Genomic DNA, 12,958 nt, shown 5'->3' with positions numbered 1-12,958 from the left:
TCATACCAAATCATGTTTTGTCAGTGCTTATTAATTCAGCCTAAATCCAGTCACATGACACACACTTCAATGCACTTAGTATTAAAAAATGCTTTCTGTAATCCCAGATATTTTTAAATGTGAATAGATACATCCAACTGCCCAGTGACTTGCGTGTCAAGTTTATTGCATTTCAAGCGTATTTTTACTTTAGGTGTTGAGCAGTCATTTAAAATACTATTCCCCTTTACTTTTAAATTGCCACCCACAAACTACTGAAGAGTTGATTTCCCCTCTTTATAAGAGGAGTGACTTGAGCTAACGCTAATGGGAATTATTGAGGCATACCATTAAAGTATTAGACAGCCTTAAGTTTCCAACAAGACTAAGAAGTACTGCTGTGCCACTTACAGACTATTTTGTGAAAAGTAAATACTTAGCAAAGGAATGTAGGCAAAATTGCCTTCTACCCTGCTATGATTAAGTCTCATTTCAGTTGTACATGGGACAACAAAAAATTAAATATGTACATTATGTTCTTTAAGCCTAGTTACATCCAGAAAAACAAGGAGTGAGGGAAAAGAAGGGGATGAAGAGAAGAAAAAAAAAGGTATCTGGTTTACCTGATACTGTACAACACTTTTCCAGTTTTAGAAATCCTCAGCAACTTGTTGTCTGTCGTGACATCATGGAAGTTTGCTCCCTTCTCATTGGCAAAGAATAAATCTGGCTTCCAAATAGAGTCCAACATAGAGGGATCCAAATCCAGGGAATCATCGGGATATTCGCTGTAAGCCAGACGTGAGTCGTTCCACTGCTGTCTCAAAAAAATGTTCACTCTGTAGTCCTACAGAAATGCCATGTAAAAAGGTTACTAAGCCACTTACCAAAACTGGAAGGTCACTTTAGCTTTCTTTATGCTCTTAGACTTACTACAGTACCAGCGTTACAGCAAACATTTATGTTATCCTTTGAACATAAGAGTTGTCATTTGAAAATAAAGCAGTCTAAATGCTGCATTGAACCAAACACACACAACTGGTACATTTTCCAAATCAAAATTACTTCAGTGATGAAAAAAATATTAACTGCAACCTTCAATATTAAATATAACCCTCTTTCAAATGCCATGTATTAACTCAGAGGTACTTAGAAAGTCAAAAAGCATTGCAGTTAGATATATACAATTTCAACAAAGATTCTGTAAAACTACTAATTTAAATAAATTGCTTCCAATATGTAAATCAATTATTTCTAATGTACTCATGAATAGTTGCTAATTCCAGTGAAGCCAGATTTGTATAGAAGAAATTAAATCAGCACTTCTTATTTACTGTTTGTATCCTTTTTTTATCTACCGTATGCTTTTCTCTGTATGTTCCTTCATTCACTCCTCCCTCTCTGCATCCCATTAAAATTGTTCTAATTGCATTCTTCTGCTCAGTGGTCTGCTAGTCACAACTGGGAAAGGCAGCAATTATTTAGAGGTTCATTTAGAACCAACATTAATGCTGTGTCAAGAACTGGCTGTTAAAGGGGAGTGTGAAAAGAGCTTTTAGGGTCTAAACTCTCTGGAGGGAAGGGAAAGATGCTAATGCTTATTCTCCTTACCCTGAATTTCTGAAGTCAGCAAATAAGAGCTTCATCTCCCCCAGCTTTCCCTGCTATTATAACATCTTTACCTGAAATTACTGCATTTAATTTGCTTGTGAACTCTGTCTCAGAAATACATCTACTCTTCCTCTAAAAGGAAAATATTTAATAATATTGATATTAATAATATCAATTATATTATCTGAAGGAATATCTTAGCAAACAATTCTTCCAACTGTACAAACCCCTCACATTTAGGATTTGCTTCATGATAGCAGCAGTACTTTAAAACGGCAGCACTGTGCTTTCAACTTGGCAAATATATGTTGACCTGGGTTTAGTTAGGCCACTGAACTGGATAGTCTAAAGAACTTACCATCCTTGAAATGTAAATAAATATTCTCAGTCCAATTAGAGCTGCAGAAAGCAGCTTGCCCAATATGCAGACTCTGTGAACGAGCCCCTCCAACCTTCAGCGTTTCCCACCCTTCATTCAGTAGGTTGGTGATGAGGTGTGCTGCTGCCCTGACAGAGTATTTCTGACATCCAAACGGATGCAGTTTTTGAACCCTATGGGATGATGCTCTACAGTCTCACTAGGAACGTGATTTTTCTTGCTTTCTTTATCATTTTCATTTTGCTGTTGTGTAGATGCAAGTCAGAACAGGAATGTCTGCTAATCAGAGCAAGACAGACCTGAGAGAGGCCTCAAGAATAGCACATTTATTAATGATACTTACAAAAGCCTGTATCTTTTTTTCACAAGCCACTGTACTTTTATGATGGTGGTGTTTCATACAGTTAAAGATCAAATAGCTACTTGCAGTTCTGAGCTTATGAAATGTCACCACATGCTGTGAGGATACACTAATGCTAAGCATACTTTCCCTTGTTTCTTGGTCTTAGAAGCTGAGAGTCTCTTGTAAGTCTATATGGGACAGTTTTAGTTATAAAGTCAGGAAAGCACTTTATTTTCACCCTGCAGAAAAGAAGGCAGGAGCTGTCATCAGCAACCTCTGATAGAATAAAATTGCTACTAGTTGTGCAACCGCCTCTAATTTTTCTTTGAAATAAGATATACAATGAAGTCTATGGAAAGCAGAGGGATTTCTCCCACCATGACATAGAAATCGTAAATCAGTCAAATCAGTAATTTTTTTTTAAATATCTAAAAATAAATGTGCTTTCATAAACTTCAGTAGTTGGTGATTTAGATAACAAAAAACAGTCTGAAAAATCCTTATTCATAGAAGAGCTTTCATATGATGATATATATTATACCAAAATCATAAACAATACCAATAGGATTACACTATCTTTTTCAATATGTACCTTCATAAATATATCAGAGCCATCACACTGATACACTTAGAAATGCATTCCCTCTGCAAGCTTTGTTAGAAGCAATACAGCACTGAAACCTTTGTTTATGTCTGATCGGCTTTGCACATATATATGTGCATAGATATTTTAATAAGAAATAAAAATGGAAATATAACATGCACATCACAAAACCATCATTATTTTTTTTTCTGCTATGCTTGCGGTATAAGCAGCTGAGAGGGATGTGTGTTTACACAGTCAGACCTAATCATGTGCAGAATTTTGAATTTACTTTTCCTGTGCTAACATTGTAACTATCTTCTGAAGAAAAATTCTCTTGAGAACGGTATCACAACATGGAGCTCAGGCAGACTACAGTGTGTATCTTGCAAGTTCCTGAGGGTAGAAGTGGGTGGACTGTAGTAAAGCACTCCTACACAACCATGAGTACACCTGCTCCACAAATTCTTTCTGACAGCACCACTGCTCTGAATGAGGAGTGTGGACCTGAAGATTCGGTCTCAGTTGTAACACCGATGCCAGCGATAGCTCAAGGCAACTCAGATAAACAGTTTTCCTCTGTCCTCAAGCCATAAGATCAGGGTAATACCAACATACTAAAGGAATATTCATCTGACTAGTTTTAGTAGATTTATCTGAAGATTCAGGGACTCCATCCACAGATGTACTTAGTTTTTGCTATAGGAATCTAGAGAGAAATGGTCTTTCAGCAAACCCATGGCCACCAGGTTCACTCCCCAGAGCTTCAGCAAAGCTCTGGGTCCCTTTGGCCTCAGGCACTGCTGTGGCAGGGGTGTGCTGGGGAGCCCCGCTCCATTTTCAGTGCTATTTTCTGTCTCTGAACTGATGGTCATCTTAGATCTTAGCCTTCCTCCCATCTTCCCCTCCAACAGCATTGGTTGCCCAGGTATTGAGTCAGATGTCTGAGGCAAAGAACAGATTTAGCTGGCCTTCCATGCATAGGAGGGGCTTACCAAAGACACTAGTCTCTCTCTCCAAATCCTAAACATGAATGCTAACTGCAAAGTAGTGGTTTAACCATTTATTTCAAGGCCGTGTGACAGAAAAGCACTTGGTTACCTATGTACCTAAGTACGCAAGGTGTCCCCAATGGGGACTCCTTCAGTGGGAGTCTCTTATGCAGTTAAAACTATACATGTGAATTAATCAGGATCTAACAAGCTGATTTGTAATTATGTTTTTTCTAGTGGGAAGATAATATCATACAGCCAGTCACAGCCAAGCTTTATTGCTCCTAAAATTTTAAAAGGAACGGCAAATTTTTCTGCTAACGTAAGTACTCAAAACACAACTGGAGTTCGATGCATTTACCCCAACAGAGAACCTGCTGCATAGTGTCAGTCATTGATTATAGGGCATAATGACAATAATAATGTCCTCACAGTTAGTCATTTCTGCAATTAACAATTATCTGTCAATGTACAAACTGCTCCTAACTTCTCCTGCAGCTGATAGCTAAAAAATCCTCGTCATTAGCAACACTGAACATCTGAATTCTTTGGGACTCTGCCCAGCCTGACGTAGATTACTCATCTGTGATACCCAACCGCAGTCATGCTGTACAGTGACTTTTCTGCTGAATGCTGCATGTGTGAATGCTTCCAAAAATAGATACAGAGCTTACTGGCATAACTGCTCTATTCAATGACGTTACTCAGGAATGCCTTTTTCTCTTTCTTTGCAAGTTAGGGCTTAAATGAAAGACAAGCAAATCAATGAAGAAAATTTCCAACAATTCCATCTTGACTCTGATCTGGCCCTTTTTTTACTATTTTTATTTTGGTATAATATACATCATTCTAATATGGAAGAAAACCATTTCTTTTGGAGAAAAAAAAAAACAGTTGTGATACTGTCCCATACATGCATTATAGTGCAGAAAGACTAATACATATGCAATTGGTTTCCCTAGATTTTTGGGAACAAAACTCATGGTGACTCTATGGAGTTCATCCATTTGGAGAAAGCCAGCACAAAATCCTGTTTTATTTCTGAATGAAGTGGTTTAGCTTTTAGAAGAATATACTGGACATAAGAGTTGTGCTGGCTTTTCACACAGGGATGAATTTTATCTTGGTGTCGTCCTAATCAGAAAACAGAAACTACTCCTGCTGATGTTATCGAGAACCTGGCTTACTGAATTTAGTAGGTCTGGGACTGTAATCCTGTTTGCCAAGCTTCTCTAAACAAGTTTTCCTTTCCAAAGTTTCCAATGAGTTACTGTAGATTGTCCAAGTTATATTCTTATAACGTCCCTTCAGCACATATACATGGTTTCACTAAGCATTCCTGTCCTCTGAGACAGGAATGTCTCTATTGAATTTACAATCCAGGGTTTTAAATGAATCTTTTAGTTTTATGTCAAAACCATCAAGAGCATTTTATAGGGAAAAATGAATCCTAGGAGTCAAACAAAACTCATTATTTATCACAAGGGATGCCAACATTTTTACCAACTGATTACATCTGTTTCAGAAAGGAAAAGTAGATGGAACAGTAATTGACGTCTGCCTCTGGTGGTTTTAAAACATCCTAAAGCTAGTCACACTAGTCATTAAAGAAGTGACAGCATTAAGAAAATCAATATCAAACCATTGAACAGCATCTAAGAGAAATCTTTCCACACTTTCGGCAGATATGAACAAAGCAAAATAAGAAAGCCAATAGTCTTTGTTTTCATCTGCTTGAATGTTTGGCTGTTTTCAGCAGAATGTGTTAATGAACATTGGAAAGGTGCACATTAACATATTTGATAGAAGGTAAAATGCAATGAGGGGATTTAATCAAGGCAATGAAGGAGTCTAATTAATGCAATCAGCATTAGGTCGTGCAAATATTTTCATTGAATGCCATCTTGTAAAGCCAGTGACGTGCAGGATTTTTGCTACTTAACACTATGCTGATGCCTCTACATGCTAGGATCAACAGACATAGCTGGGTAAAAAAGGCTACATTCATAGCTATCTTCACAGACTCCTTTAAACATAGGAAAACAAATTAAGTTTTCCAAAAAACTGAAAATTAAATCTGTTGATGATTATGTTACATCAAGATATGTTTGCTCCTGTCATTTTTAACTTGATTTTAGTTTTCTTTTAACATGTTTTTAAAATATTACAGATATGTACTCTAAAGCATTTATGTATCTGTTTATTTTATAGCTCTGTATGCTATAGCTTATATTTATAGAAGAGTCTTTCCCACACTATTTAAGAAAGCAACCTGCCTAGCAATAACTTGCCCTTTATCTCTAGAAAACATCAAATAACAGGGTGGTTTTTTAAGTAAAAATATTTAGGAGCGGAAGATTTGCGTTCCTACATTCCTTAGGCACCACTTTCTAAAATGATGGCATGAATTACAATTGAATTTAAATGAAGTATTTGAATATTAAATAAAATAATTAAGTTGGGCTAAATATCTGCTCTTCCTTCATAATGCAAAGATCGCAAGGCAGTATCTATCCCATTTTATAATAAAAACAGTTCTTTGGTATACCTTAAGTCCTTTTGTGGGTAGCAAGTTCATTTTTAGCTACCAAGAACTCGGTCCTACAGGATGCTAAGCACCTTTATTGCCTCTGGCTTCAGCAAATACAGAAAGGCCTGGACACTGTGTAGGAATCCCTGGAAAACAGAGTTGTGAAACTACATTGCAATTACTTCAAAAGTGTCCATAGCTGTCCATAGTGTCCTGAGGCAACGAAATTAACTCTTGCAAAATTTCAATGAAGGTGAGAGCACCCACTTTTAGTTTATTCTGTGGCAGCGGTGACTTGAAGAGCTCAAAGTCAAGCTGGGATTTGTCACTAGATCCTTTCTAGAATGGGTTTAATGTGCTTCTTGTATATGAGCACCTGATAATTATTATGGGTTTATCACATTGTTATAAGAAAGCCATCAAAAATCTCTCTCTGGACTAACCCCACTAGTCAGGTGTATGTATGCTTGAATAAATAACTTCTCTTTTTTGTTAATGGTTTGAAAAAGAAGACTAAAAAACTCAACATCTTTTCAAATGGACTCAGAAATTTTTTTTTTAATTTTTCTTAGCAAATATTGAAAAGAAAATTCACTTCTAGACTAAAAAAGAAAAAAGTTGGACTAAAATTTTCATTTCCATTTTTTTAGCTTGACTTCATTAATCCTAAATTTTGGCAATTTTTAAAAGAAATATCTCATCTTTAAATGAAAAATTGAGCTATTTATTTTTATATATATCAGAATTAAAACTCTGACATTTTCATTTTGGCCTTGTTTTTTTGACTGATAGCGTTCTTTGAATTCAGTCAAAATACACATTTCAATCAGCTGGGATCCCATCATTTCTTAGTACCAATTTAATCCTCAGAATAACCAAGTCTCCTTATAGCTATATGTTTTAGTCATTTGACTCAAGTTATGCATTCACTTCAGTTACTGATGTGGCTGCAATTCACAGAGATTTAGCTAAGTTAAGCAAGACTGTTCTGGTAGCTCTGTCAGCACAGTCTGCAGCAGCAGATAACTCAGCATGTGGTGTAAGACCCACTCAAAATGTGGAGTACTTGGCAGGGAGCCCCACAGCTGAGCTCCAGCCATTACTCTGCCTCTTCAGTGCTAATAAAAACTGAGAAAGCTGGTTTGCACACACCTATATTTGCTGCCATCACAGTCACTGCAGACTGTGGTGCAGTCACTACATATGTACATTTAGACCTGGTAGTTGAGTTTAATAATTTATATAGCTCTTTATATAGTTATTTTATAGATATTTTATTTCAATTAAGCTGGTAGGTTTTTAGTAGCTTAATAACTTAGTAAATGTCCCCACATCCTGAGCACCTCTATTCTACATCACATCCCACTCCTTCACAAGATGGCTTCAATGACCAGTCCCACTCACCATTGTAGTTTCTGCTATTGAACCAAAGCTGTTGATAAATATGTTGCAGGTAACATTTACAGGAGGACCTGCAAGTTGAACAATAAATAGAAAAATTGACAGGTTGTGTTCATGACATATATTAAGTATTGTTGTTCTCTTGCCAAGGGCATCATAGCACTTACCATTGTGGTTTCTGTGACTGATCCAAAACTGTTGATAAAAATATTGCAAGTAACGTTTACTGGAGGACCTGTGGAATGCAATAAAAATGTTGCAATATACATTGAAACAAAAGTACAGATCCCTCAGCCTCCGTACAATCTGATACAGATGTGGCTGAAAATAAGTAGAAAGTGAGTTTTCCCAAACAGATCATGTAAATATCGATCAAAAGAAAAACATTATCCACACTAATTTAATTCACCTAGTTTCATTGGAAGTTGTTACAGAAATACACAGAACTACATGCTTGCATTAAGGATTTATGAGAAGGGCTGAATGAGGGCATGGGTATAACAGCTTTTTCTTTATCCGCAGTACCAATGCAGAATATGTTTTAGCGTTGCAACCACTCCTCTCTCCCTTCCGTCTCAGACTTAAAATTAAAAGATTATCTCTCCACACCTATTCTGCTCTGTATGCAAAGGCTTGCCACTGAAATTCCCAGCAAGCAAGGGTCACTTTTCACATTGACCCCAGTCCACTGAAAATGGACTTATACAAGCAGCTCTTTGTGCACCTGATCTGGAGATATCTGCCTTGCCATAAACAAATATTTTAGCAATATCTTTTCTGGCTTGACACAGCTTTCATTAACTAGCTATTCATAATCTCTTCCCTCCCACCTCCTTTCCTGTTATTCAGCAGTCACTGACGTGTAGCAGAATGAATGGGGACTTAATATTTAATTAGTTGTCTATTAGCCTCCTAGTTTTTTCAGGTGTGCTGAAATAAACAGGGGTTCTCAACTGAATCAAAAAGGATTAATGCTAAATGCCTGAATTTCAATGACACAAAAGTTGATACAAGCATTGAGTATCAAGTACTTTCTTCTCTCTTTTCTCATTATTATTTTCAATCACATAATTTTCCTTATATTACAAAAAATCATGTCAGTGCACAGAATATAAATACCTACATTTGGTTTCATATTTAGATCTGAAATTGCTTTACAAAAGATGGAAACATTATTACTTTATTTTCTGAAAAATGGAAAGGTAAAGTAATGTGCCCAGTGAAACCCAGTACACTATCAGCTTCCTGAGTGCTAGACCACCCACCTTTGAGGAAACAAATATTTTGGTTTTGGGAAGAAAAACCACAACAGTAATGTGTTTTGAGGCTCTTAAATTCCAGTGAAGTGTGTTGTTCAACCCAGTTTTTGCAACAACTGTTTTTAAAAAAACACTTCCTTTTTATGTTGTAAATGTGTTTTCACTTTCAACGCCAAGCTAAAACAAGTCAAATAGTCTGCTATTCTCCCTCCATGGTATCATTTTTTTTCCTTTTTACTTGATATTTCTACTAGCTGGGCAGCTTGACCAACATATTTCTCTACATCTAAACAAACAGAATCACTGAATCATTGAAGTTGAAAGGAACCTCTGGAGATCACCCAGTCCCCCTCGTCCATCTAGTTCCAGAGCAGGGTCAGCTAGAGCAAGTTGCTCAGGACCATGCCCCATCAGGTTTTGAATATCTCCAGGGATGGAGACTCCAGAGCTTCTCTGGGCAACCTGTGCCAGTGCTCAGTCACCCTCACAGTAAAAGATTTTTCTTATGTTTAAGTGGAACCTCCTGTGTTTCAGTTTGTGCCCACTGCCTCTTGTCCTGTAACTGGGCACCACTGAGAAGAATCTGGCTCCATCTTCTTTACTTACTCCCATCAGTTATTTATGCACATGGATAAGATCCCCCTGAACCTTCTCTTCTCCAGGCTGAGCAGCCTCAGCAATCTCAGCCTCTTCTTGTATGACAGACCCTCCAGTCCTTTAATCACCTTCGTGACCCTTTGTTGGGTGCATACCAGTAAGTCCATGTCTCTCTCATACTGAGGAGATCAGAGCTGGACCCAGCACTCCAGATGTGACTCACCAGTGCTGAACAGAGTGAAAGATCCCCTCCCCCAGCCTGCTGGCAATGCTCTGCCTAATGCAGCCCAGGAGGCTATTTGCCTTCTTTGCCACAAGGGCACATTGCCGGCTCATGTTCAACTTGGTGTCCACCAGGACCACCATGGCCTTTACTGTAAAGCTGCATTCCAGCTGGTCATCTCCCAGATTGTTCCTCCCCAGGTGCAGGACTGCATGTCCCCTTGCTGAACATCGTGAGGCTCCTGTTGGCCCATTTCTGCAGCCTATCCAGGTCCCTCTGAATGGCAGCAAATCCCTCTGGGGCATGAACCATTCCTCCCAGTCTTGTATCTCCTGCAAACTTGTTGAGGGTGCACTCTGTCCCATCATCCAGGTAATTAATGAAGATGTTAAACAGTATTGGCCCATTATTGACCCCTGCAGTACACCAGTAGTGACTGGCCTCCAGCTGGACTTCATATTGCTGATCACAACCCTTGCAGCATGGCAATTCAGCCAGGTTTCCATGCACCTCACTGTCCATTTAGCTAGCCTGTTCCAATAATTTGTCTATGAGGATGTTGTGAGAGACAGTGCTAAAAGCCTTGCTAAAGTTCAGCTAAACAATATCCACTGCTCTTCCCTCATCCATGAAGCCAGTCAAGTCATCGTAGAAGGCTATTAGCATGGTCAGGAATGATTTCCCCTTCATAAATCCATGCTGACTACCCCCAGTCATCTTCCTGTCCTTCATATCTGGAAATGGCTTCAAGGAGGATTTGATCCAGGCTTTGAGGTAAGGCTGGCCAGCCTGTAGTTCCTGGATCCTCCTCCTTGTCCTTCTTGAAGATAGGAATGACATTTTTTTTTCCCGTGATGAGGAACCTCCTCCAGTTGCCATGACCTTTCAAAGATAATTAAGAATGGCCTCACAGTGCCATCAGCCAGCTCCCTCAATACTTGTGGGTGCTTCCTAAGTGGTCCCATGGACTTGTCTGTGTCCAGTTTGTCTAAATGCTCTGTAGCCTGATTCTTCTCCACTGAGTTTTCCTTGATCTGAACTTTGCCACAGGTCTCAGGGGCATGGGATTCCTGAAGACCAGTCTTATCAGTAAAGACTGAGGTGAAGGAGGTATTGAGTGCCTTGGCATTTTCCCATGCTCTTTGTCAACTTTTCTTCAATCTCATGGCATTGTCTTGCAAAAGCCGCCATATGTGAGCACCACAGCTTTCAATTCCTGAGTGCCAGCAGAACCTAGTAAACATGCTTACCTATGTAAGGAAATACACTACCGCAGCACAGACTGCAATTCAGATGTACACTAAGTAGGTACATGCTAGAGCACTGTATCTTACAACAAAGCAAACATCTCCCTCCATTTCTCTACTCAATAGCATAACATCTTTTACTTGCCTTCTGTGGGTAGATGTGGAATAGTATAAGATCTCAGTAAACATAAGTACTGCCAGCAAAACCGGTCACGTTCTCTTCATCCTCAGAGTTTTCTGGAAAGAGCTTTATGGTGAGATATCACCAATTCAATTTTTTTCTGATCATTTAGATTTGTTTATAAACATCAAAAGTGTAATGCAAGATTTGCAACCAAATCAGAATGGAAGATACTTATCAGAGGATCTTAAAAACTAAGATTTGATCATATAATTTACAGATTCTAAGCTAAAAGTCCAACTTTCTCTCAAAGTCAATCTGTAAGTGATGGGGTTTCTAAATGTGCATAGGAAACACAAGCCAAATGAAGTACATAAGAAAAAGATAACTAACTGAGCACTGAAGTTTGCAATGCTTTTATTCTTTTTTTATTGATTTTATTTGTCTATTGTTGATATTATTCCAGTGGGGAGGGGGTGTATAGGTGTTGTACATCTTAAGGAAGAAGTGCACTTTAAAGAGAGCACACAACGTCACTTTTTCCCATGAAGCATTTCACACACTCCATCCTATAAGATTTTTCTAATCTAATCGTTCATTTAAACTGAAAGCAGTAAACATCTATGAAGTATAGCCAAAGTTTGAGAACACAATCTAAAACTCTTCAAAGGCAATGGAAACATTTAATTTGACTTTACTGCCTAAAATCTAAAAAGAGTTGACATTACCTGTAAAAAATTAAGCAAAGTATACTTTATAATGAAATCCTCTTTTCCCCTTAGTTTTCCTTTTGTCACCTCCAATGCAACAAGGTAACAGTCCAGGTGCTTTTCAGGAACATTCAAGATAATCAAAGTGATTTTTGAGTCATAAGGAAAATGTCTGTTTCTTGAAAGGACTCAGGCAAAAAAAAAACCAAACCCAAAACAGGTAGCTAATGCTCAAATCCACCAGAAAGTAGATGTCTTGTATTCTGACAAACAGCTAAGATACCGTTTCTGTTCCCTGCAGCTCCTTCCCCCCTGCTTCCCGGAGGGCACTGCTGCTGCTGCCAGCTGATGGGACTCTCCAATACACTGCTTTTTTGAAAAGCCCTGACATTATAATGTCTCATACACCTCCTGTGACTTCAGGGTACTTAGCACTTACAGAAAGTCCTCAGAACTCAACTGCTCACCTTACCCACAAGAAACCCTAAAGATACTGAATATTCCCCTGAATCTGCTGTGGCGTATTGCCTCCTAGCTCCTGTACCAAAGGTGGTTGTGACTTTGCCACCGTCTGGCTAGAGAGTGAATCCTTTCCTTGTCAGCTGCCAGTGGGGGTGAATTCATCCCAACGCATGGGGAAGTCCCCATGTTGAGTGGCAAGTGCTGAAAGACGTACACTGAGCTGCGTCCAGCTGCTAACTGCAGCTTTTGCTTAATATTCTTCAGTATCGATTCTTCATGGTCCCAAAGCTTCCTTCATTTGGTAGGTTCTTTAGAAGATTTATTGTACTCTTGCCCTGGAGATCATCCTAACTGCAACTAATCATATCTGTATTCTCATGTCCATCCCAACTCTGCCTTTTTGGTGTACGGTTTCCAGGCTGCATCTGGCAGCCTTTTTTCCTTCGTATTAATTTCAGCCATATAGCTAAAATGTCCTTAGTGGGAATATTATAATCATACAAGAGATTTAAAATGATACC

The 12,958-nt window shown here is 38.5% G+C and overlaps 1 protein-coding gene across 2 annotated transcripts in view; it reads right to left on the bottom strand.

Moving 5' to 3' along the window:
- Nucleotides 1-12,958, bottom strand: part of GLRA2 (glycine receptor alpha 2) — a 129,282-nt gene that overhangs the window by 99,019 nt on the left and 17,305 nt on the right. Inside the window, exons 3-4 of one of the 2 annotated variants that reach the window (XM_009278543.2) lie at nt 7,986-8,053; nt 603-826 (exon numbers count right to left, since the gene is read on the bottom strand). In XM_009278543.2, coding sequence (XP_009276818.1) covers nt 603-826; nt 7,986-8,053 — 292 coding nt within the window. Of the gene's footprint in view, nt 1-602; nt 827-7,821; nt 7,890-7,985; nt 8,054-12,958 lie in introns of both variants that reach the window. The other variant, XM_009278544.1, reaches the window with a different exon arrangement.

This window comes from Aptenodytes forsteri, unplaced genomic scaffold (genome assembly GCF_000699145.1).
Source record: "Aptenodytes forsteri isolate BGI_AS27 unplaced genomic scaffold, ASM69914v1 Scaffold434, whole genome shotgun sequence".
In the NCBI taxonomy this organism is placed as follows: domain Eukaryota; kingdom Metazoa; phylum Chordata; class Aves; order Sphenisciformes; family Spheniscidae; genus Aptenodytes; species Aptenodytes forsteri.
Note: the sequence above shows the minus strand (reverse complement) of the source record. Positions and strands in the feature narration are given on the sequence as shown.